Source organism: Macrotis lagotis, chromosome 4, assembly GCF_037893015.1.
Source record: "Macrotis lagotis isolate mMagLag1 chromosome 4, bilby.v1.9.chrom.fasta, whole genome shotgun sequence".
Classification (NCBI taxonomy): Eukaryota; Metazoa; Chordata; class Mammalia; order Peramelemorphia; family Peramelidae; genus Macrotis; species Macrotis lagotis.
Genome location: NC_133661.1, coordinates 220,563,282 through 220,588,579, shown reverse-complemented (window position 1 = coordinate 220,588,579; position 25,298 = coordinate 220,563,282). Strand labels below are relative to the sequence as shown.

Here is a 25,298-nt window from a genome sequence, read left to right as displayed (position 1 = left end):
GCAATATGTTATTTCAGTATCCCTCATTGTAGAATTAGTCTAATTCTTTAAATCTAGGTATTGATACTCTAAGACCCAAAGAAAAAAAAATGGCAAAATCATAGTGAATATCAGAAAACTGTCAAAGAAAGAATAAAGTAAGTCATCAAGGTACAAAAGTGGGGGTGGGTCTTATAATGAGAATAAGGGGAAGCAAATGAAGAACTCATGTGCTGTACTTGTGTCCAGGAAATTAAAAGAACCAGAGGAAGTCTGTGGCCCATTGGGTAAACATAAGATTTATAAAATGGCATGGGAAGTTACACAGGATGAGAGGGTTTACAATCTCTATCAATAGAGGAACTACCTATGCTGATGACATCATAGGTTCTTTGATATATTAAATCACATAATTTCTACCAGATTCAAGAAGCATTAATTAAAACCTAACTATGTGTCAGGCACTATGGTAAGCATTAGGAAAATAAATACAAGCAAAAAGAAACAGAGCTCCTACCCTCAAGAAGCTTATCATTTTAATGGGGGAAGGTAATATGAAAGGAAGCTAAAGAGCAGGACAGAAGAAGAGGAAATTTATGTGGGCATGGTAGAGAGATGGGGAAAGTCAAGACCAGAACTAGAGTGAAGGAGTGAACAAGTGTAGTCTCAGCACTTCTTTAAAATATGGAAATGTTTTTGAACTTTTAAAACCACATATATACAGCAGCCCACAATAAACTAATCAAATATATGAGTTAGATAGTTAATTTTATGCTAAAGAGAAAGAATTGGGGATTTTTCCTAACTTACCATATCTATGAACTTAGAAAAAAGATTTTCTCAAATTACTACCTCCACCAGAAGTGTTGTGTATGGTAGAACCAGATAAAAGAGGTGTAAATGATAAATTTGCTAACTTTCATTTCCTCTTCAGACTATGATACATAGAGAACACTGAACATTAAGACTTATGCTTTTCTAAAAGGGAAATCCTTCAGTCATCTAATTTTATTCTCCCATTTTGGGATACAGATGCACCCAAACTACTGCTAATAAATGGATATTTGTTCCAATTTCCATAATTTTTCTTAGTCACATATTTCAGGAGATAAGAGTAACCTTAAGGATCTTCAGAACAGTATATGTGTATAGGATCAGATATAGTCTGCTGTTGTGTGTTTTGCAATTATAGAAATCCATTTCAAATTACTCCTACAAGAGGGAGGTTCTATTTGAGAATACTGAGTAATATTTAACTCTTTAAATCACTTGTTATGACAAAAAAAAAAAACCAAAAAATAAGGGAGCAAAGAGAATAATAACTACAACACAGAAAATTCATGACCTGCCTTTTAACTGCTTCCCAACCCGAACCTAAGGTTACATGCCTCCTTTCACTTTATGAGGTTCTATAGCTCTCCCAATGTGCCTTGGGTTATTTTTTAGACTCATATTTAATATCAAAAGATCAAAGCATTCCATTCTGTCTACCAAAGATAAGCAAAATTTGTACTTTGGGCGGAAGTGTCAGAATGCACTGAAGTTTCAGCATTTGTTTTACTGCCTTTTCCCCCAAGAGGACAATGAAAAATTAAAGTCATTTGAGATACAAACAAGTGGTAAATATAATAGGGATACTGTCCAATAAGGGAGCATTTGAAGACTTTGACTGGAAAAAATATAAATGACCTCTAAAAGTTGGTCTGGGAATTTTATGCAGGATGTTTACTAAGAAGACGGTTTGGTATAAGAGAAAGATTGCTTTCCTGGGCATCAGGAAATCTAAGTTCTAATCCCAGCCTTGCCAATGACTAGCCATGTGCTATCATGAACAAATTATTTCCCCCAGACCTTGAGCTAGAAGATACATAAGGTTCTTTCAAGTTGCATTCTAGTGATTATTGCAAGGATAGTTCTTTGATACAAAGGAACATCTTGACAATGTGCCCAAAGTTCATGGGTTGCCATCAATCAATAAGCATTTATGAAGTTATTACAATATGTTAAATAGCACGTTAAACACTAGGGACGCAAATCAAAACGAGTCCCTAGTTTCTAAGAGTTTATATTATTTTTAACAATGGGTTTTCATTAATATCTTTTGCTCTTGCATCATCAAGACGTCCCCTTATAGACTTCCCCATTGCAGCAAGTCATTTCTTATACAAATAATTTGAAAAAGAAATTAAAAAATATCTGACATCATATTCAACATTCTATATCTGTAGCTCTCACGTTTGTAAAGGAGCAAGGTGAGGTATCTGCTCATATTAAAAGCTTATATTACAATGATAATTCAGCACAGTAAATATAGACTATACCATGACCAAAGAATTCAATAACAAATGATCAAACTTACTGTTGATGAGCTTCTCTGTTCTTAGCTAGGCTGGCCCAATGAGGTCAAACAGCATTTCTCAGACAGTCTTTGATACTTTTCCATTTTGAGAGAGTCTGATAGAATTGTATTCAGTTAGCAAAGCCAATCACAACACACTGTTATTTCCATGCTTGGTGCTGAGTTAGGTAGTAGAACAGGATATTTATGGTAGTAAAAACAAAATGATGGCTTTATTATTAATCATTATTACTATATTAATTATTATTATTAATTATTGCTGTTATTATTAAACTCAGGAATGAGGTGAGTAAAGTATTCCCTAATATTTTTGAGCAAATCATGCTTTTTGGAGTCTATTTGAAGAAAGATGTACTTTATCAACATTTACAACAGCTATAGTTTATATATCTGATCTATGTAATTATCATATTGTTGTATGGATTTGTGGCACATAGTAGAACCAAGTAGAATTATGAAAATTAGGACAGACATCAATTTGTTAAAGATGGTCTATTTTACTCATGCCCAAAGACAGAGAATAAACTATCTGTCCTAAAGCATTCCTGTTTGGAAAAAGACAGAATTATTGATATTCAAAATTCTTTATGTGTAACAGCCTGTCACAAGAAAGAAAAATTAGCAAATCAATCTTTTAGAGTCCAATTTACAACATCTTTCCAAATAAGATGTTCTATGTTGATTAAAGTCATGTGTTCCCATTAGTAAATCATAAACTATTAATTCCCTGATAGTTTTTGTTTTTGCAAGGCAATGGGCTTAAGTGACTTGCCCATGGTCATACAGCTAGGTCTGAGGCTGGATTTGAACTCTGGTCCTCCTGACTCCAAGGTCAGTGCTCTATTCTCTGTGCCACCTAGCTGTCCCTCTTTGATAGTTCTTGATTCAAGCTTAGTCAAAAGATTCCTATTCCTATTTAGACACCTAAATCAACCCATGAACCTCATAAAGTGAAAGGAGGCATGTAATCTTAGGTTCAGGTTGGGGAGCAGTTAAAAGGCAGGTCATGAATTTTCTGTGTTGTGGTTATTATTCCCTTAATTTTTTTTATTTGGATGTCACAAGAGATTTAATGGGTTAAATATTACTCAGTATTCTCAAACTTCTATCAGTTTAAGGAACACTCAGCATGGGAACTCCCATTAATCTATATGATAGCTAGTCTGTCATCTACTAGGTAAAACAAATGGAGTCGATCAAGACAAAAAGGTTAAGTGAATTGTCTAACATCACACAACTAATTAGTATCACAGAAAGAATATGAAATCAAGTGTCCTTGACTATAAGTCACTGTATTGTGGCTATTCAGAATTTTTCCAAACTAACAAGTAATGTTCCACAATTGGGCTATAAATAAAATTCTAAAATTCTAATTTTTGCCTATATTTGACTATCTCATTTCAGAGATGTGACATTTATTATTATTATTTATAATAATAATAATAATAGTTATTATTTTTATTATTATTATTATCTAGAATGAGAGGGCTGTCAATTACAACCCTGTATGGGTTGGGGGATCAGAACAAAGAAAAGTATTAAAGGCTAGGTTTTGTGATGGCAAGATAATTGGCAGAAGCAGCAGGGGGAAGAACATGGCAAAGATTTGAGGGGATTCAAGAGGTCAGAGCATTTTTGATCTAACAGGTAAGGTAGTAATAGGAAAGAAGCATGTGAATTTGGAGTCAAACTGCAGTTATAGTAAGGATTTGTTGTTCAGTCATGTTTGATACTACATGACCTCATTTTGAGTTTTCTAGGCTAAGATACTGGTTTGCCATTTCCTTCTCTAGCTCATTTTACAGATGTGAAGACAGAGACAACAGAGTTATGTGATTTGTCCAGTATTGCATCATTTAATAAATGTCTGAAGCCAAATCTGAACACAGAAAGATGAGTCTTCCTGACTCCTAGCCTGGTGCTATATATATATATATATATATATATATATATATATATATATATATATATATAAATGCTGCAAGATCGGATAAGGAAACATAATTGCTAGGTTCTAGCATGAGAAATATTAAAAAAGGTAAAAAGTAGAAGAGATTTGGAGGTAATAGAGAGGGGATGAGGGAAACTACTGATCTCTTCCAAGGGAAGAAGGAAAAAGAAAACTACTGGGTTCCTCTTTTCTTTTCACTCCTATCCTTTATTCACAATGGAAAAACAAATAGAGAAATCAATTATGTAACTCCTCTTTCAAGGGCAATTCTCAGGTACCAAGTCTACAATTTGACATTTCCAATGGTAACTCTCCAGCTAAGGAGCACTGCTGTCTTAACAGAATGATTTATTATTCTAATCAGGAAATGTTGAGTACAGCATGACAATCAGAGATAGGACTTATTATCAAGGAGGGAAATGTCTGAACAAGAAACTGGATGACAAAGGAAATGGTCAGATTTTTATATTAAAAACAGACAACATCTTCTTTGTGGAAAACAAGGAAGAACCATGTGGCTCAGGGAAGATTCTGCTTTCAGTAAGCAGTCTTTTGTATCTATGAATATAGATTTACACATTTATAGCAGGAAGGAATCTAAAAGGTCTTCTAATTCAACATCTATATTTTACAGGTGAAGAAATTAAGGCCCACAGAGATTAATTAATTTACCCAAGGTCATATATAGATAGCAAGTGACATAGTGACCCTGCTGACAACTTTCACTGATCTTCTATATTGTATAGGACAATTTCCTACAAATAACAGTGGCAAAAATTAGAAAATCTATATTATATAATTTTCCTGAATGGTATCCAAAATTTTTTTACATTAAAGTCACAGCATTTAATATTTTTCATGATGGTTTTACAGGAGGACTGTAATGAAAATCTTCATTATTCATCATCTTTCATATCCATCTAGAACTGAAGAGATAAATTACAGAAAACTTGACTCATTCTTGTGAAGAATTTCTCACTGTACTGATGGTATTAAGATCTTCCCATCTGATGAATGTGACATACTTTAATAGAGTTGATAACAAAGATGAATAGAGCAATACTCTGTCCATAGGCCATGCATGCAACTGGATAATTATACAAAGTATATAATCACACATACACACACACACACACACACACACACACACAGATACACATATTAGATATGAATAACAAACTCTGCCCCATATTCATTTAAGGAATTTCTACCACTTAAGCAAGTGATTTGTATACATGCTTGGTCTCTAAATGTCATCCTTAATCGAGGACTTCTACTATAGAAATGTTTATACAAAAGTGTGCATCCAATCTAAGATTAAATGAAAAATCTAAGACAAATTGAGGGAGTATATTATCATTTTTCACATAAAGTCAGTCTGGGGCAGCTAGGTTGCATAGTGAATAGAGCACCGGCCCTAGAGTCAGGAAGACCTGAATTCAAATTCAGCCTCAGACACTTAATAATTACCTAACTGTGTGAGCTTAGGCAAGTCTCTTTATCCCATTGCCTTGCAAAAAACCCAAAAGAAACAAACAAACAAAGTCAGATCTAAATAATTTGAAAATTTTCAATTGCTCAAGGTAATAAAAATAAAGATTCCACCTAAATTAAATTACTAATTCAATGCTATGCCAATCAAGCTAGCTACCAGTTCTAAAATTATATTACCAAATTGAAATCATCAAAACTATCTGATCCTGGTTAAGAAATAGATAAGTAGACTGTGGACAAAAGTCATAGTATTTAAATAAATGATTATAGTAATCTACTGTTTGATAAATCCAATAGCTTCTGAAATAAGACTTCACTATTTGACAAAAACTGCTGGGAAAACTGGAAAACAGTATGGCAAAAACTAGGCAGAAACCAACATTTCACATCCTATACCGAGATAAAGTCAAAATGGATAGAGAATTTAAGCACAAAAGGTGATACCATAAGTCAATTAGGAGGACAAGAAATAATCTGTCAGATCTGTGGAGAGGGAAGAATTTAGATCCAAAAAGGAGATAGAGAACATTATAAATTACAAAATAGATAATTTCAACTACTTTAAATTAAAAAGGTTTTGCACAAATAAAGCCAATGCAATCAAGCTTAGAAGGAAGGTAGAAAGCTGAGAAACAAATCTCTTTTTTTGGGGGGGGCGGAGGGGGTTGCAAGAGAACAGGATTAGGTGACTTGCACAAGGTCATACAGCTAAGTAATTATTAAATATCTGAGGCTGGATTTGAACTCAGGTCCTCCTGACTCCAGGGCCGGTACTCTATCCACTGTGCCACCTAGCTGCCACTAGGAAACAATTTTTACCTCTAGTTGTTAGTTATAAGTCATTTATAAAATATATAGAGAATCAAATCAAATATATAAAAATAGAAGTAATTCCCCAATTGATAAATGATCAAAAAATATAAATAGGCAACTTTCAGAGGTTTTTTTGGTTGTTGTTTTAGGAGCTTTTTCCAAGGCAAATGGGGTTAAGTGGCTTGCCCAAGGCCACACAGCTAGGTAATTATTAAGTGTCTGAGGCCTAATTTGAACTCAGGTACTCCTGACTCCAGGACTGGTTCTCTATCCACTGTACCACCAGATGAACAAATTAAAGCCATTTATAGTCATATGAAAAAATCCTTCGAATCATTATTGATTAGAGAAATGCAAATTAAAACAATGTTGAGGTACCACCTCACATATATTACATGGACTAAAATGACAAAAAAAGAAAAATGATCAATGTTGAGACAATGTGCAAAAACTGGGATACTAATGCCCTGCTGATGGAATTGTGAACTGATCCAACCATTCCAGATAGTAATTTGGAACTATGTCTAAAGGATAATAAAACTGGGCATATCCTTTGATCAAGCAATTCTGCCACTAGATCTATATCCTAAGGAAATCTTTAAAAAATGGAAAAGAGCAGAGCCAAGATAGTGACAGGAGAAGAGCCTCTCTTAGGTGCTCTCTCTATAATATTTCAAAAATCAAAAAATTATGACTAAATTTTCGAGAGACAGAACCCACAGAGGGATCCAGTGAGGCAGTTCTCCAGACCAAGGTAACCTGGAAAATAGTGGAAAGGCTCTGCTCCACAGGGTTAGAGGGATAGTTCACCAGAGTGAAGAAACTTCAGCCTCCTGGAGGCAGTCCCAGGGCACCTGGGGGCCCGGGCTCATGGCAGCAGGGGCAGTTTCCTGACCTACACCCTGGGGAACACCAGGCACAACATGCAAGATAAGTGGAAGATCAGATAAGTAGACCATGGACAAAAGACATAGTATTTAGGTAAATGACTAAAGTAATTTACTGTTTGATAAATCCAAATACTCTAGCTTCTGAAATGACTTCACTATATGACAAAATCTGCTGGGAAAACTGAAAACAGTATGGCAAAAACTAGGCAGAGACCAAAATTACACATCCTATACTGAGATAAAGTCAAAATGGATATAGGATTTAAGCATAAAAGGTGATACCATAAGTCAATTAGGAGGACAAGAAATAATGAAGTACAGCCCTCAGGGCAGTCAGCAAGCCATGGTGGTGCCTGCAGCCAAGATCCAGGAAAAGGAAGCAGGGAGAGCCTGTAAGCAGGAGCCCCCAGGCAACTGAGCCTTGAGTGCTCAGCCCACCAAAGGTAGGGGAGTGGAGAGAGACTATCAAGGTCAGTCCACTGTACCTGGAACAAGGACTCTGGGGCTCTGACCACATTCAGATCCTAATTACAGTCTAGGCCCCCCCACCATGGAACAGCAGCCTCCCCATTCCCACCTCAGCCCCATGGCAGAGGAGTGAGCTTGTGGACATTCACAGACCAGGAGGGAAGACAGAGCTTCACATACTGAGATCGTTGTGTGTGGGGGTGTATCCCAATAATACTCAAAAGCTCAGGATATACCCCAAAACCAGGCACAGGCTGGGGAAATGAATGAACAGAGAAAAAAAAGGAACATCATTGAGAAACACATTGTCTATGATCTCAAGGATCAAAACACTCAATCTGAAGATGAGGAAGTCTAAGCTTCTATATCTAAAGACTCCAAGAAAAACAGAAATTGGGCTCAAGCTATGATAGAGCTCAAAATAATTTTTGAAAACCAAGTAAGGGAGATAGAAGAAAAATTGGGAAAAGAAATGAGAGAGATACAGGAAAAATATGAAAAAGAAGTCAGCAGTTTAATCAAAAAGATACAAAAAATGCTGAAGAAAATAACATGTTAAAAATCAGCTTAGGTCAAATGGATAAAACAGTTCAAAAAGTTATTGAGGAGAAAAATGCTTTAAAAAGCAAAATTGGCCACATGGTAAAAGAGATAAGAAAGCTCTCCGAGGAAGACAAATCCTTCAGATGTAAAATGGAGCTAAAGGAAGCTGTTGACCTTATGAGAAGTCAAAACATAATACTTCAACACCAAAAGAATGAAAAATTAGAAACATGTCATTGAAAAATCAAGTGACCCAGAAAACAGATTAAGAAAAGATAATTTTAAAATTACTGAGATACCTGAAAGACATGATCAGGAAAAGAATCTTGACATCATTTTCAAAGAATTACTACAGGAAAATTGCCCAGATATCCTAGAAGCAGAGGGCAAAATAGAAATTGAGAGAATCCACTAATCTTCCCTGGAAAGAGATCCAAAAAAAGCCCCTCAGAAATATTATACTCAAGTTCCAGAACTCCCAAGTCAAATAGAAAATATTACAAGCAGCCAGAAGGACACAATTCAAATACTGTGGAGCTGCAGTCAGGATCACACAGGACTTAGCAGCATTAAGGGCTCATAGGGCTTTAAATACAATATTCTGGAAGGCAAAAGAACTCGGAATGCACCCAAGAATCAACTATCCAGCAAAACTGAACATTCTCTTCCAGGGGAAAAGATGAACTTTCAGCGAACCAGGGGAATTTCAATTGTTCTTGTTGAAACAACCAGAGCTGAACAGAAAGTTTGATCTTCAAATACAGGACTCAGGTGAAGCATAGACAGTGGAGGAGAAGGTAAAATATGAGGGCTTGATGATGAAGAATTTCATGTATTCCTGCATAGAAAAAATGATACTGATAATACTCATATGAAACTTCTCATTTAATAGAGCAGATAGAAGGAGCTTTTATAGATGAAGCACAGGAGAGAGCTGAATTTGAAGCTATAATATGTTGTAAAAATGGAGTCAATAACTAAAAGGGCAATGTAATGGGAGTAACAAAAAGGTGATGTAGAATAGGCTAAGATATTTCATATAATAAGATTTTTTTATTACAATGAGCTATTGTAATGATATGGAATGGTGGAAGGAGAGGGGGAATGAGGGATCCTTCACTCTTGTCAGGGGTGGCTTGGGAAAAAATTGCATATATACTCAATGGGGTATAAGCCATCTAGAGTAAGATGGAGAGAAGGGAGACAGGGGGAAGGGGGGGTGTGAGTGATGGAGGAGAGGGTGGACCATGGAGAAGAGTGGTCAGATATAACACATTTTCTTTTTTTACTTCTGGCAAGGTGCTGGGATTGGATGGCCTCTCTGGGACCACAGAGCTGGGTGGTTGCTGGGCCTTAGGGATGATATGTGCACTCAGGTTCTCTTGGCCCCAGGGCTGGTGATCAGTCTTCTGTGCCACTAAGCTACCCTACAGCACATTTAAGAAGAGGGACAGAGTGAAAGGAGAGAGAAAATATAGTATATGGTAGTGGGGAAGTATGAATGGTGGGAGTTGCGATCAGCAATGGCAACCGTGGGAAAATATGGAAGTAGCTTTTGTGATGGACTTATCATAAAGAATGTGATCCACCTGCAAGAGTGATGGTGTTGGAACACATACTGAAGCACATTTATTTTTATTTTTTTCCTCTTTATTGCTCATGAGGGTCTATATTTTTGGGGGGGAGGGGGTACTATGTTTACTCTTAACCAAGAATATTTTAGTAATATATCAAAAACATCACTTGTACAAAAATAAAAAATATATAATAATAAATTTTAAAAATGAAAAAATCCACATGCACAAAAATATTTATAGTAATTCTTTTTTCTAGTGGCAAAGTATTAGAAATTGAAGGGATGCCTATCAACTGGAGAATGACTGAACAAGTTATGGTAGATGAATGTACTTTTGTAAGAAATCATGAGTGTATGGACTTTGGAAAAGCCTGGAAAGACTTGCATGAACTGATGCTGAGTGAAATGAGCAGAATCAGGAGAACACTGTACACATCAATAGCAACATTGTGAGATGATCAACTATGTTGGAATCAATTCCTCCCAGGTGTTCAGTGATTAAGGAAAAGCACAATTCTGAAATGTTATGGAGAATGTCTTCCACATCCAGAGAAAGAAAACTAAAGATTCTGACTGCAGAGCAAAGCATATTTGGAACTCAGGAGCTTTCAGAAAAATGAATTTGAAAATTATCTTTGCAAGTAATTGGCAATAAACTCAATTAAGTGGTAGAGCAAGAATTAAAAAAAAAATATGAAAAGCAGAGTATTGAAAGAATCGGGTCTTAGGCATTCTCTCATAAAACTCATAAGCTAAGGACTCTAAATTTTCAAGAGACAGAACTCACAGAGGGACCCAGTGAGGCTGTTCTCCTACTCAATGTAACCTGGAAAAGAGTAGAAAGGCTCTACTCCCTGGGGTTGGAGGGGCAGCCCACTGGAGGGGTAGCCTGCCAGAGCGAAAGAACTTCAGCCTTCAGGAGACAGCCCCAGGTTGCTGGGAGCCACAGTTCACAACAGTAAGGGAGTCTCCTGAGCTACACCCCAGGGAGCACTGGGCACAAAGTGGGGAAACAGCGGGGGACCTCTGCCAGAGCGAGCACGTGGAGCCCAGCCATCAGGGCACACAGCAAGCAATGTGGTTTTTCAGCAGCCCAAATCCAGGAACCAGAAGCAGGCAGAGCCAGTAAGCAGGAGCCCCAAGGGGATGAGCCCATTGAACCTAGGGAGGGAAGTGAAGAGACAGAGAGTGCAGAGCTCTGTACTCTGCCCCTGGAACAGGAATCTGGGGTTCTGACCACATTCAGATACTGATCGCAGTCTAGGCCCCCACCATAGAATAGCAGCCCTGCCCACCTCAGTCCCATGGCAGAGTGGGGTGTATATGGTTGTTCACAGACCAGGAGGGAGGACAGAGCCTCACACACTGAGACCCTTGCGGGAATGTCCCAAAAGCTCAGGAAGCACCCCAAAAACAGGCTTAGGCTGGGAAAATGAGCAAGCAGAGAAAAAAGAAGAACACCATTGAGAAATACATTATCTATGATCCCAAGAAGGATCAATATACCCAGTCTGAAGATGAGGAAGCAGACGTTCCTGCATCTAAACACTCCAAGAAAAAAGAGAAATTGGGCTCAGGCTATGACAGAGCTCAAAAAAGACTTTGAAAATCAAATAAGGGAGTTAGAAGAAAAACTGGGAAAAGAAAGGGGAGAGATGCAGGGGAGAGATGCAGGAAAAACATGAAAAATGAAGTCAGCAGCTTAGTCAAGGAAATCCAAAAAAATGCTGAAGAAAATAGCATGCTAAAACCCAGCTTAGGTCAAATGGATAAAACAGTTCAAAAAAGTTATGGAGGAGAAGAATGCCTTAAAGAGCAAAAATGGCCAGATGCAAAAAGAGATAAGAAAACTCTCTGAGGAGAACAAATCCTTCAGACAAAGAATAGAATTCAGGGAGATTGATGAATTTACCGGAAATTAGGAATCAATACTTCAAAATCAAAAAAATGAAAAATTAGAAGAAAATGTGAAATATCTCATTGAAAAAACAACTGATATGGAAAACAGACTTAGGAAAGATAATTTAAAAATTATTGGAATACCTGAAAGTCATGATCAGGAAAAGAGCCTTGACATCATTTTCAAAGAATTACTACAGGAAAATTGCCCTGATATTCTAGAAGCAGAGGGCAAAAATAGAAATGGAGAGAATCCACAGATCCCCCTCAGAAAGAGATCCCAAAAAACCAACCCTTAGGAATATTATAGCCAAGTTCCAGAATTCCCAAGTCAAAGAGAAAATATTACAAGCAGCCAGAAGGACACAATTCAAATATCATGGAGCTGCAGTCAGGATCACACAGGACTTAGCAGCAACTACATTGGAAGCTCGTAGGGCTTCGAATAGAATATACCGGAAAACAAAAGAGCTTAGAATGCAGCCAAGAATGAACTACCCAGCAAGACCGAATGTCCTCTTCCAGGGAAAAAGATGGACTTTCAATGAACCAGGAGAATTTCAAATGTTCCTGTTGGAATGGCCAGAGCTGAACAGAAGGTTTGATCTTCAGATACAGGACTCAGGTGAAGCATAGAGAGTGGAGGAGAGGGGGAAAATATGAGGGACTTAATGATGATGAACTGCATGTATTCCTGCATAGAAAAATGACACTGATAATACTCATATTAACCTTTTCAGTTAATAGAGCAGGTAGAGGGAGCTCGTATAGTTGAAGCACAGGAGAAAGCTGAATTTGAAGATAAAATATGGAGTAAAAATGGAGTCAATAGAAAAAAAAGGGAAATGTAATGGGAGAAAGAAAAAGGAGAGGGGGAACAGGCCAAGATATTTCATATAATAAGATTTTTCTTTATTACAATGAGCTATTGCAATAATATGGAAAGGGGGAGGCAAGGGGGAATGAGGGAATCTTTGCTCTCATCAGAGGTGGCTAGGAGAGGAAACAGTATATATATATTCAATGGGGTATAGACATCTGTAGTAAGAAGGAGAGAAGGGTGACAGGGGGAAGGGGGGATGTGAGTGATAGAGGAGAGGATGAACCATGAGGGGAGAGTGGTCAGATATAAGACATTTTCTTTTTTACTTCTTGCAAGGGGCTGGGATTGGATGGCCTGTCCAGGACCATAGGGCCAGGTGGATGCTGGGCCTAAGGGGTGGTGTGGGGGCTCAGGGCCTCTTGGCCCCAGGACCAGGGATCTGTCTGCTGCGCCACTCAGCTACCCTACAGCAGAGTCAGTGAAAGGAGAGAGAAAATATAGTACATGGTAGTGGAGAAATACAAAAGGAGGGAGTTGCGATCAACAATGGCAATGGTGGAAAAATATGGAAGTAACTTTTGCGATGGACTTACCATAAAGAATGTGATCCACCCATGACAGAGTTGTTGGTGTTGGAATAAAGACTGAAACACATTTTTTTATTATTATTATTTGGGGGGGGTGCAGGGCAAATGGGGCTGGTTGGTCTGCCTGGGACAGCATAGCAGGGTGATTGTTAGTTGTCTGAGGCCGGATTTGGACCCGGGTGCTCCTGACTCAAGGGCCCATGCTCTGTCCACCACCCAACCACCCATACTATTATTACTATTTTATTTTATTTTGGGTCTTTTTTTTCTTTTCTTTTTTTTTTTGTTTTTTGCAGGGCAGTGGGGTTTGGGTGGCTTGCATGTCACACGGCTGGGTGATTGTTGGGTCTATGGGGCTGGATGTGGGCTTGGGTGCTTGTGGCTCCAGGGCTGGTGCTCCGTCCATTGCACCACCTGGCCATACCTACAATTATTACTATTACTTTTTGTAATTTTAATTTTTTTTCCTCTCCCCTTTATCGTTCAAGCAAGTCTATATTTATGGGGGGGAGGGGGTATTTTATTTACTCTTAAACAAGAATATTTTATTAATGTAAAAAAATTTGTACAAAATGAGAATAAATATTTAAAAAGGCAGAGTATTATATTAAAAAAAGACACTTCTCACTCAACTTCCTCATGCTGCCAGTGTAACCATGCATTTGTCATACAGTTGGTTGTTCCTAAAGGGACAGCTGTAGCACTGAAAATGGAAGTATGGATTTGGATTTAAGAACATGGTTCAAATCTCAGTTCTTTTATGTTTAACCTACAAAACCTTGTTTAAGTCATTAGTCCTATCTGGGTTTCCTCATTTTTATAACAAGGAGTTTGGACTAGAATACCTGTAAGTTTCTTTCTAGCTCTAGACCCACACAATGATCCTGATGGATGAAGAAGTAGATTGGAGTCAAAAGGCAAGGTGGGTTTGTGTTCTGGTTTTGTTGCTTACTAGCTACATGGTCATAAGTAAACAATTTTAACCCTACAATGCTCAGATTCTTTTTCTGTAAAATAAGAGTGATGATATTTGTACTGTCAAATTCATAGGTCTGCCATGAGTATTCTACTATAAATAAAAAAGTGCTGATATTATAGCCATTAAAAGAAAATGGGCTAGGGTCAAAAGTTATTTCATAAGCATCTCAGAATCATAGTATATGGAGTATTCAGAGGACAACTAGTCTAACTTCATATCCCAAACAAGAATTTCCTATTATAATAATTCTTAAGAGACCCATCTCCAACTCTTGCTTGGACATCTCCAGGGAAAAGGAACTCATTATCTCCTAAGGCAGACCATTCTTTTTTTCAGATAGCTTTGTTAGGAATTTCTTTACAATCTTAAACAATAATCTGCCTTTCTTCCTTCAAAATCTTACCCTGGGGATGACCCTGCTCCAGTTTTTTCCACCTTGTTAGCTGTATTGAGTTTGAAAAAAAAATTCAATAAGAAAAAGTTCCCCATTACTGCTATGTCTAGAAGCACCCTAAGATATATCGCCATGTGTCAAAACCTGCAACATTACTGTGCTTTGCTATAGAGGGTTGTAAATATACTGATGATGTCAACGATTTCCCCCACAGAGGGGAACACTGCTTTACATAACCATTCTATTTACACAGCTTTTAAAAAAGAAGGAATTCGAAAATTGTCAAAATACATAAATTGGTAGGTATTTTAGTGATGTTAAAATAAAAAAGGATGCTATTTGTTCTAAATAGAGGAGTGTTTTGTGTTAACATATTTAAAATCATCCTGAAAAGTAAATACAAAAATGCAATAGAAAACTAGACAGTTTCCTGGAGTGAAAGTTTGGAGAAAGAAGTAGAAAAAAGTAGATTAGAAAGATAATAGGGAAGCAGAAAAGACTGACTTACTTCAGCTAAATGGTTTTGTTTTCCTGAGACCTATCAGAGTAGGATAAAAGATGTTAAGATTTATCAGAAGATTAACTCCACCCCCCCAAAAAATTCTTTTTATACTATATCCCAGTGTTACTTTTATTTCACCTAGTCTCAATATTATCTAGTAGCAATTTTTTTCATTAAATAGCTAAGTCATCAATAAAAGGAAATCTAATACAACAAAGTGATTTAGCAGACCTTTCTTTCCACTTACCTCCCATAATCTTGGACTGACAATTAATAAATTCTGGCTTCTTGTCTGTGAGGTACCGCTGACAAGTATGATGAAGAATCTGGAAAAAGGTGCATTTTTCTGAAGCTGTGCTAGCCACCCATTGGTCAAAAGCATTTTCAAAAAGTAAGTCAAATTCTGCAGAATCCTACAGAAGACAAAAAATGTTTAAAAAAATGATTGCTATTAATTCATTGCTTTCTAAAAAATTTTAAAAGATTCAGCCTGCTTTCTGATAACTTGGTATTTATCACTAGATACTATTTCCATGTAAAGCTTCTAATTGGTGCAGTGGGCAGAATACTAGACTTAGAGTTTGGAAGATATGAATTTGAATCCTCTCTCTGTTGTTTACCAGCTGAGACTCAACATCTGCCAGCCTCAGTCACATCTGCAAAATGGAGAAAACAGTGCTGATTTAGTGTGATGATTAATTAAGATAATAACTGTAAAGAGCTTTGAAAATCTTAAAGTGTAGATGTATATGTGCATGTGTAGACTAGCTATTATCATCATCATCATCATCACTGTCATTATTATCAAACTACCAAATTATCATCACTACCAAACTCACAAGGTTGAGGATATTCTTAGAAATCAGACAACACAAAAGAGAGGCAGCTTAGAGAAATGGATAGATTATGAGACTGAGACTCAAGGAAGTCTAGGTTTAAATCCCACCTCAGACAAAGCTGAACCTCAGTTTTCTCATATGAAAAACAAGGAGGCTGGATTCAAAGGAACTGCAAAGGTCCCTCCCACCTTTATCTTTGGTTCTAAAATTGTTCTTCCTAAGAGATGATTTGCTTCTGGGGATGTAGGATTTATAGGGTTTTTCACTCCAGAAAATGAATTCTTTTAGATCTCTCTGCATTCTGATTATTATTAATCATGCACTAGCCTTCTGCCACAAAAGACCCTCCCCTTTTCCTGCCAAGTTAATGAGTGACATGAATATTGCCTACATTCATCATTCTTTATAATCAGCTATTTTTTTCTTCCTTCTAGGGAAGAGGTAATATACTGCCAGTTGGATAATTCTGCTGTAAAAAACTTGACCTTTTAAACCTAAATAAGTCATAACAGAATTTTAAACAAGTCTTGAAATTTCTGTAATTTTTTGAGACAAACATAGCATTTTCCTTAGAGGCATATATTTAATGCTTCTAGGTTTGGCAGTGGGTTAGCAGAGTCATAACCATGATTACCTGAACTACTAAAGGGAACATTTCTCCTCCCAATGGGACCTCTGTTAGTTCCTAGTCATATAACAGTTGAAAAACTTTATAATTTGCCTGGACAAGAAGAGCTGTGACCAGAGAAGTTTTTGCAGCATAAATGAAATCATGAAAAAGGTCTTGACAATAAAAGGCAGAGAACAGAAAATCAAAAAGAATCACATTCAGAATATAATTTCTTTACTCAGCATTGAACATTTCACTCACCCGGTTGGGATCGATACCATTAACCTGGCGAAGCTGGTCAAGCATCCACTGAGACCTTCGTACAAAAGATGTGGAGCCTTCAAATTGTTTGACCTTTGTGATCGATGCCTGTGTGGGCTTTTTGTTTGTCACTACAGGAAAAACACACACACACACACACACACACACACACAAAAAGAGAAAGACCACCCCTGGTTAGTGTTTCTGTTCATTTATTCCAAAAAGAAACATTTAATGAGTAACAAAAAGTACATGGTAGGTATTAAGGGAAGAGGAAAAGAAACGGTTCCTGAACCTTAAGAACTTATAGTCTTGAGGGGGCAAATGAAATATGCATATCCAACAAAACGAAGACAAAGCAACATTAAATCATTAATATATGTAAAATAATCTGTTGGAGCTATGGTCTATGTGGAAGGGAAGCAAAGTGAAGGAGATGGTCAGGGACAGGATTATCAGTTAAAAGTTTGGGATTAGGTATTAAAGGAAAATGGGTTGGTAAGGCTATTTCTTGTGGTAGCAACTCAGATTTCTGGAGTTAGCCATTAATTTGTATTATACTACAAAATTTTGAGTCTTCAGCAAAGGCAAGACAATGTCTCGAGTTTTCCTAGGATTTTAACATGCCTAAAGTGAGAAGGATGGACCAGAGACTGGTAATAAAGAGTCTTGCACAGAAAGTTTCATTTCAAGATTGAGACGGGGGCAGATAAAACATGCAATGAAACTCAATCAACTCTCAATGACCTCAGAGAACAGTCAAGGTATCTAAAGGAACTTTAGGAATCAACTTGAGTAATAAAGACTGGTTAGAGTCCTGAAAAAAGCAAATGGAACATAACAAAAAATATATTTCATTTTCAAGTGAATTCTTGTGTTAATGTTTTATCTATAGTACTAGAATTTTTGCAAACTATCATAGACCACTATCATAAGACTTCTATATTGTAAAAATGAAATTTAAAAGAATCTGCAAAACTATCTTGCTTCCACCTTATGGAGACACTGCTATTTTCCTCCACCTCCCTGATCTCTTCATCACATTATTTCTATATACTGGGCAGTATCACATCTCAAAGCAATATAAAGGCAGAGCTACTCTCTCTCTTTCTAGAAAAACAGTAGTGAAAAATGAATAGTGTTGAGTGACATCATGAAAACCTGTGTTAAAATTCCCATCTCTTATGATCATGTATCTCACTTACCTTTTCTATAAAAAGGAAATAATAATACAAACTATAATTCTCACAATATTATTGTGAGGATAAAATGAAAATAGAGCAAAATATGCTATGTAAGATATACACTTCCTTCTTAAATTAAAAAAGATAGCAAACAAAATGAGTTAAAACCTATGCTCATATATGTGTACAACCATACATGTATAAATACTTAAATATGGACACATAATATGTGCATTTGTATACACACATGCATAATTATTCCATTTGTATAGGGAAAGTGAGGCAACAGTCTACCAGTGCAGGTTTGCACCTTCTAATCTTAGGAGTCAGCTTAGACAGGTTAAAGGTTAAGTAACTTCCATAGGGTCTTTTTTCTTTTTTCTATTTCCTTCTGATTCAAGGTTATATGCAGTAATAACACATTCATTAGCAAGTGGTAGCCACACAATATCAAGAGATCCAGAGTAAGGACCCAGAGTATTAGGTAATGACCTGAATGAAGAATTAATGGGAAGATTAGGATGAGTCACCAAGAATGAGAAGTATGGATGGGGTATGATTTCTACCATCAAAAGAAGTAACCATAGTAATGACACCACGAATCACTTAATCTTTTTTAAAAAGGGCATTAACAAAGGAATTAAATGGCCTAGAGTGTTTCCCCAAATAAATTACATTTTGGCATCACAAAACTGCTAATTTTCTACAGTGTGGTGCTCTGTCCTCTGTAGTCTTACCATAGTTCAGGGACAAGGAGCTCATGAAAAAGACATGGATGGAGAGTAAAATATGTAAAAAAACATAATAAAACAAAGAAAATTTGGTTTTTTCAAGTAAGTAAGTTTTAGGGTTAGCTAATTCTTTGTCATAAAAAAGCTTAGAGCATAATGTTTTAATTGAAATTTTATTTTTCCATGCAATGTTAATTTTTCAGTTTTCATCTATTTTCAAATATGCGAGTGCTACATTTTTCTACCATTCTCCCTTTTCTCCCCCTCTTCATGGTGGCAAACAGTCTGGTAAGGTACATACTTACATATTAGTCATGTTGTGAAAAAATAATTAGAACTAAGGGGGAAAATGGTAAAGAAAGGAAAAACATAAAAGAAGTTTTTTTTAAAAAAATGAACATGGAATGTTTTGCTCTGCATTCAGACTTTGTTTTTTCTCTGGATATGGATGGCATTGTCCATAACAAGAGAGAGCATAATTTCTTATAGATAAGCAAAAAATTTATGAGCTCCCTACAAGAAAGATTGAGAATAGACAGTATAGTTTTTTTTTGTTTTTTTGTTTTTGTTTTTTGTCAAACAGAGATGTAGTACAGTAGATAAAGTACTGGGCCTGGAGTCAGGAAGATTCTTTTTCTTGAGTTAAAATCTAGCCCAACAATGAGAACCTGAGCAAATTATTTAACCCTGTTTACCTCAATTTCCACATCTATAAAATGAGTTGGATAAGAAAATGGCAAACCACTCCAACATCTTTGCCAAGGAAACCCCAAATGAGGTTGTGAAGAATCAGACATGACTGAAAATGACTGAGCAACAACAATAATAACATGTTACAATAAGTTTACTGTAGGTAAGGGATTAGAATAACACATGTATTATAGCCAACCATTTACAAATTAAAGCAATTACAGCTTGCATTCAATGATATAATTTCTTGTCAGACTTAAAACCAAGCATGGTGCCTGTGGTACTGAAAAACATTCTCTTCTACACATGTCAAGACTCAGTACAATTTGACTTCTTAAAGACTACCATAGGGGGCGCCTAGGTGGCGCAGTGGATAAAAAAAAGTCTACCATAGCTAAAAGCCATGTCAATAATAGTATCTGAAGGCAGTCATCTACAGTTTAGAGATTACTCTTTTCGGGGCAACAGAGACCCTCCCTTCCTCACAAATGCCACTGGAAAACTTCCATTTTGCCTTTATAAACTCATTTTCACAAAAGAGTATATGATGTGAGTGCCCTGAGTTCAAGGATTGCTTCACTTTTACCATTTCTTACCTCCAATGCCTAGAATAATATCATAGTAGATGCTTAATAAAACTTGTCATTTAATGATGAATATTCAGTCTTTTCATAAAATTCATAGCCTCCAGATACTTTAGCCTCATATCAAAGGCTAAAATATAGCTCTAGGTCTGAACATGTTTTTAACCATCCTTGTGGAATTGCCATTTCCTTATCCAAGTAGAAGGTTCTTTCTACCCACTTTAAATTCATCCTTTGCAACTTCTATGAAAAAAGGAATTTTCTCTATGTATATATCAGATAGATAGGCACAACAAGAAATCCACTGCTGTGTTTCAGGTCCAAAGGAAACAACACACCTTGAACACATGCAGGTCCTGAAATGTGCCTAAAAGATTAAAGGAAACTTTCAATAACAGGAAAACATGGCTTCCTGTATTAGACACAGGCCCCTAAACACATACAAAGAGGATTTCCTTGTTTGTTTATTTAAATCATATGGTCTTTAAGCATTTCAGGGAAACATGGAACTTTTCATTCTATCTTTATTTAAGGTGGTTAGTGTACTCTAAATTCTTTTAATCTATTTCTTCCCATGTAATTCCTATGTGTTACAAAAACTAAAAAAGACAACCCAGCGTCAGGGTATAAAAGCAGTAACATCACAACTTTGTAAGACTGATGACACGATCAGGGTGAACTGACAGATGTTTCCACTTATAACTCTAAAAGAGTTGGAAGAGAGCTCAGCCAGTTCAACCAGCACCTAGCACTGAGAATCCCCTTTTCTGTAGCCTTTGTTTGAAACCTTCTACCCTGAGGGGAAGGTTGCTTGGGACCTACAAACTCCTCAGAGATGACTCAGTGGACTTTGGAAAATTCAAATTGTGACAAGTGGCCAAAATACAGCTCTCTACAACTCTGGTCTTTTGTTTCTGGGACTTAGTAGGAAAAAAAAAAATAACCCTCTTCTCTATCACACATTTTCTGATAAGGTGAAAATGGCTTAAGTTGGTAATGGTCATTTTTGAAATCTGACTTTTTTAAAATTAAAAAAACAAAAATAAGAAACATTTATCAGTCAGAGCCATGTCTATTGAGGTAAAGGTGGATGGAGGTAATATCACCTTCACTGAACCTCAGTTTCTTGATCTTTAAAAGGAAGGAGTTGAGGGCAGTTAGGTGGCGCAGTGGATAGAGCACCAGCCCTGGAGTCAGGAGTCCCTGAGTTCAAATCCGGCTCAGACACTTAATAATTACCTAGCTGTGTGGTCTTGGGTAAGCCACTTAACCCCATTTGCCTTGCAAAAAAACAAAAAAGAAAAAAAAGGGAAGGAGTTGGATAAGATGTTTCTAAGTTTCACACCCTTCTTCCAATCCCCTCTTCTCCCCCCCCTCCTCCCACCCCCTCTATCCAAACTCTAGTATTCTCTGATTCCAGCTTCTTTTTCACCAGCTTTTTTTGGCAAACTTCTGGGACTTTGGCTAGTTTTTCTGGGCATAGAGCCCAGTTTGATTTAATTTTTTTGTTTATTGTTTTTAAGTATGATATTCTGGTTTCTGTTTGGAAACAGGTGCTTTTAAAATTATCATAAACACTATATATGCATAGATACATTTAAAAACAAAGTCTTTCCAGTCTAAATGTTTTTAAAAAAGAAAGAGAGAAAAAAAAGTTGCAGGGTTCTAACCTCTTGAGGTTTTGCAGTTTAACCTTCTTTCTTTTCAAGGGTTTGTATGGAGTAACTCTTCAAAAATAAATTTATTCAGTTTTTCTTAAATTATCAATTATTTACTGTATGTGAAAAGGATTTTTTATGAGAGGTTTTTTGTGACTTCTAATTCATAGAATTAGGGAGAATTTTTTTTTTTGCTTAAATGTCTAATGGGGAAGAGAATGCAATGTGCATCTTTTTCAAGAAGAAACAAAACTAATCACATTATTAAGGGATTTCCCCAAATTTGGATCTATAAACATGTAACTTGCCAATATTCAATAGTTACAAATATTTTCTTCCTTTCAAAGAGATCATTTTTAGGAGTGTTGCCTATACTTAGGGAATAGCCTATTTAGGGATTAATATGGTCTTTTGGATAGTAATAGTATATTCAATGTACAGAATCCACATGACTAATTATAGACATTCAATAATTATTCACTGGTCCTGATTCCATATTGAAAAACATAGATATTGTATCAGTCAGTCAATACATATTTATTAAGTACTTACTATTTGCCATACACTGTTAAGCAGTGGAAATACAAACAAAAGCAAAAGACAATCCATGTCTCAGAGGAATTCATGAACTAATGGAGGAGACAACATATGCAACATATATATATATATATGTATGTATATATATATATATATATATATATACACATATGCAGGAAAATGGAACAGAATCAACAAGGAAGGCACTAGAATTAAGAGGAATTTAAAAAGGATTTCTGAAGAAAAATTTTAGAATTTTACCTGGGATTTGAAGGAAGTCAGAGAAGCCAGTAGGCAGAGAGGAGAAAAACTTTTATATCCCTAAGGATGTCAATAAAAATTCATATTTGTCGCTTGTCTCTTTCTCATAAAAATAAAAGGTCAAAATTACTTTTACTATTTGAAAAAAAGGTATTTATTAGAAAGAGATCATTTGGGGTTACATTTTGTCAATAACAGGGTGATTAGAGATCTTGGCAGTTAACCTTACATGAAAGCTAGATTTATTGCAAGAGGAATGAACATGCATGTGGAATTCAAATAGTTCACAATCCATACAGCAGTTTATATTTTTACATCAAAGAGAAGAGGAGGTACCAGAATCTCCCTATAAGGGGAAATGGTACGGGGTGGGGGGGAAGTTGCAGCAAAGGTGGGACAAGAACAAAGCTCCTCCAGGAGAGGAGCAAGGTGATGGCGAAAGTCACATTTGTTTCCCTTTGGAACTGCTAGACTATGAAGATAGGATGGTCTGCTAATCCATAGCGTCTCTGATGCACAAGTAATTTCTCAGTCTAGTGCAAACTGATTGGTGCCTGTCTTCACTCCCAAGCACCAAGTCTTGCTTAGGATGCAAACAACACATTATGACATCTCAGGGAAGGCTCCTGCATGGTCTGAGTCTAGCTTTTCTGGAAAATATGGGCAACTTAAAAAAGATAAGATCAGGATAACTCTTAACATTTCTTTAATACTGACTAAATCAGAAGAGAATTACGATGATGGGTAAAGTTCTGTCTCCTTCATTATACAGTTTTAAAGTTGTCGAAGAGTATCCCTCAAGAAAACCTTATGAAAAAGGTAGTAAAAGTATTATTATCCCCCAGTTTACAGATAAGGCAGACTCACATTGGTTAAGTGACTATCTCATTTGTGATAGTGATAGTGTCAGAACTTAATCTAAGGTCACAAAAAAAAATCTGAGAGTTGGAAGGCACCTCAGAGTGTAGACAAAGTCATATAACTCCAGGTCCTGTTTCAGGCTGACAACTATCTCCAAGTCTCAGTTTCCTTAGATATAAAATAGAGGATATGTGTACTAATTCAAATGATGACCGAGAGGAAAGCACTTTGTAAACTATAAAGCACTAGATGTAATGTGAAGTCATTCTTACAACCCCACCTCCACAAATTGGCCTCTAGCTATCTTTCCAGCTTCACTGTACACTACTCTCCCTCCCTTACTTTACAAAATAGCCCTTTCATCACATAGATTTTCCATCTCTGCCCTGCCATACTGGTCACCCTCCTAAACCTCCCTTATCTCCTCTTCACATAATCTCTTTTCCTTCAAGACCCAATTTAAGGATAGCATTCTACATGAAGCCTTTTCTAATCTCCCCAACTGATGTCCTCCCTACAAAAACACATCTTTAAAGCAGATAAGCTTCGAATCAGGAGGACCTGAGTTCAAATTCAGTCTCAGACAATAACTAGGTGTGTGTTCCTGGGAAAGTCATTTAACCCTACTGACCTCAGTTTCCTCATCTGTAAAATGAGCTGGAGAAAGAAATGGCAAACCACTGTAGTGGCTTCATATGGGGCCACAAAGAGCCAGACAAGACAAAGAACTGAATAACAAAAATTCATTACCCTTATATTTATTCTGAAAGTACTCATATATGTTCTTTCCATCTCTTTTGTTATAATATAAACTTCTGAGGAAGGGATTGTTTCATTCTTCAGATTCTGAAACCCTTGGACCTAGAATGCTATGCAGTTAATGAATGCCTATTGATCCAGTCATTGATGGTGGGTGATATAAGACTAGAAAGGTTTAACTGTTATGGACTAGTGACAGCACATCTTAAAATCAATCTAGCTGTATTTGGAAAATATTTTTTACCACAATGTTAACCAACTAGCAACAAATTATTTGGACATAACCATTCCTAAAACTATCTGCTAAAGAATGAACGAACTGTAACCTGTGTAAATAAAGAGCAATACCAAATATTTCACTATTCTATTTTTTTTTTTGAAAAATGCTATTACAAGGATGATATGTAGAAACCTCAGTTAAAAAGAAGATTCTTTTCTTCAATTGCTTTGGATAAACAGGAGTTTACTGTTGTGTGTACTTCTTTATTTTGTCATTTATTTATTCATTTATCTATCTATCTATCTATTTATTTATTTCACTTCAATTCCCTTGTTGCCTATTTCTAAAAGCAAAAAGTTTGTAAGAGAAAACTCTAAAGAAACTGTCATTATCTGCATTTTCCTAAATGACAGCAGATGTATTTGAATACTCCTCCAATACCTGTGCTCAAAGCCAAACAGAATATTTGTCCAAAGTGATGCCAGGAAAAACCTTCACTTGTCTTCCCTAACATTAATGCCACAGCACAAACTGATGGGATCTATTGCCATCATCTGTCAGCATACAGGGGAATCATGATGAGCCCAGAGGATGGAGTGAAGATTAAAATTCTGGTGTGGAAAACACAGCACAAACTTATTATCCCGTCCTTTGTTAACTCTCATCCTTTGGGGATAACCCTAAACCTTCAGGGAGCACATTTCAACAAGTTCAGAACAACAGACTATTGATTTTTTTTAAAAAAATCTTTACCTTTCTGTGCTTCTGAGAGATTACATTATTCAAGGATTGAAGGTGAAAAGTTTGTTTATTTTTCATTTAACTTTGATGTCTATTTACATTCAA

At 36.4% G+C, this 25,298-nt stretch overlaps 1 protein-coding gene across 2 annotated transcripts in view; it reads right to left on the bottom strand.

Moving 5' to 3' along the window:
* STXBP6 (syntaxin binding protein 6) overlaps positions 1-25,298 on the bottom strand; it is a 363,404-nt gene that overhangs the window by 68,254 nt on the left and 269,852 nt on the right. For both annotated transcript variants that reach the window (XM_074235402.1, XM_074235403.1), the window contains exons 3-4: positions 16,968-17,098; positions 15,505-15,670 (exon numbers count right to left, since the gene is read on the bottom strand). In XM_074235402.1, coding sequence (XP_074091503.1) covers positions 15,505-15,670; positions 16,968-17,098 — 297 coding nt within the window. The remainder of the gene's footprint in view (positions 1-15,504; positions 15,671-16,967; positions 17,099-25,298) is intronic.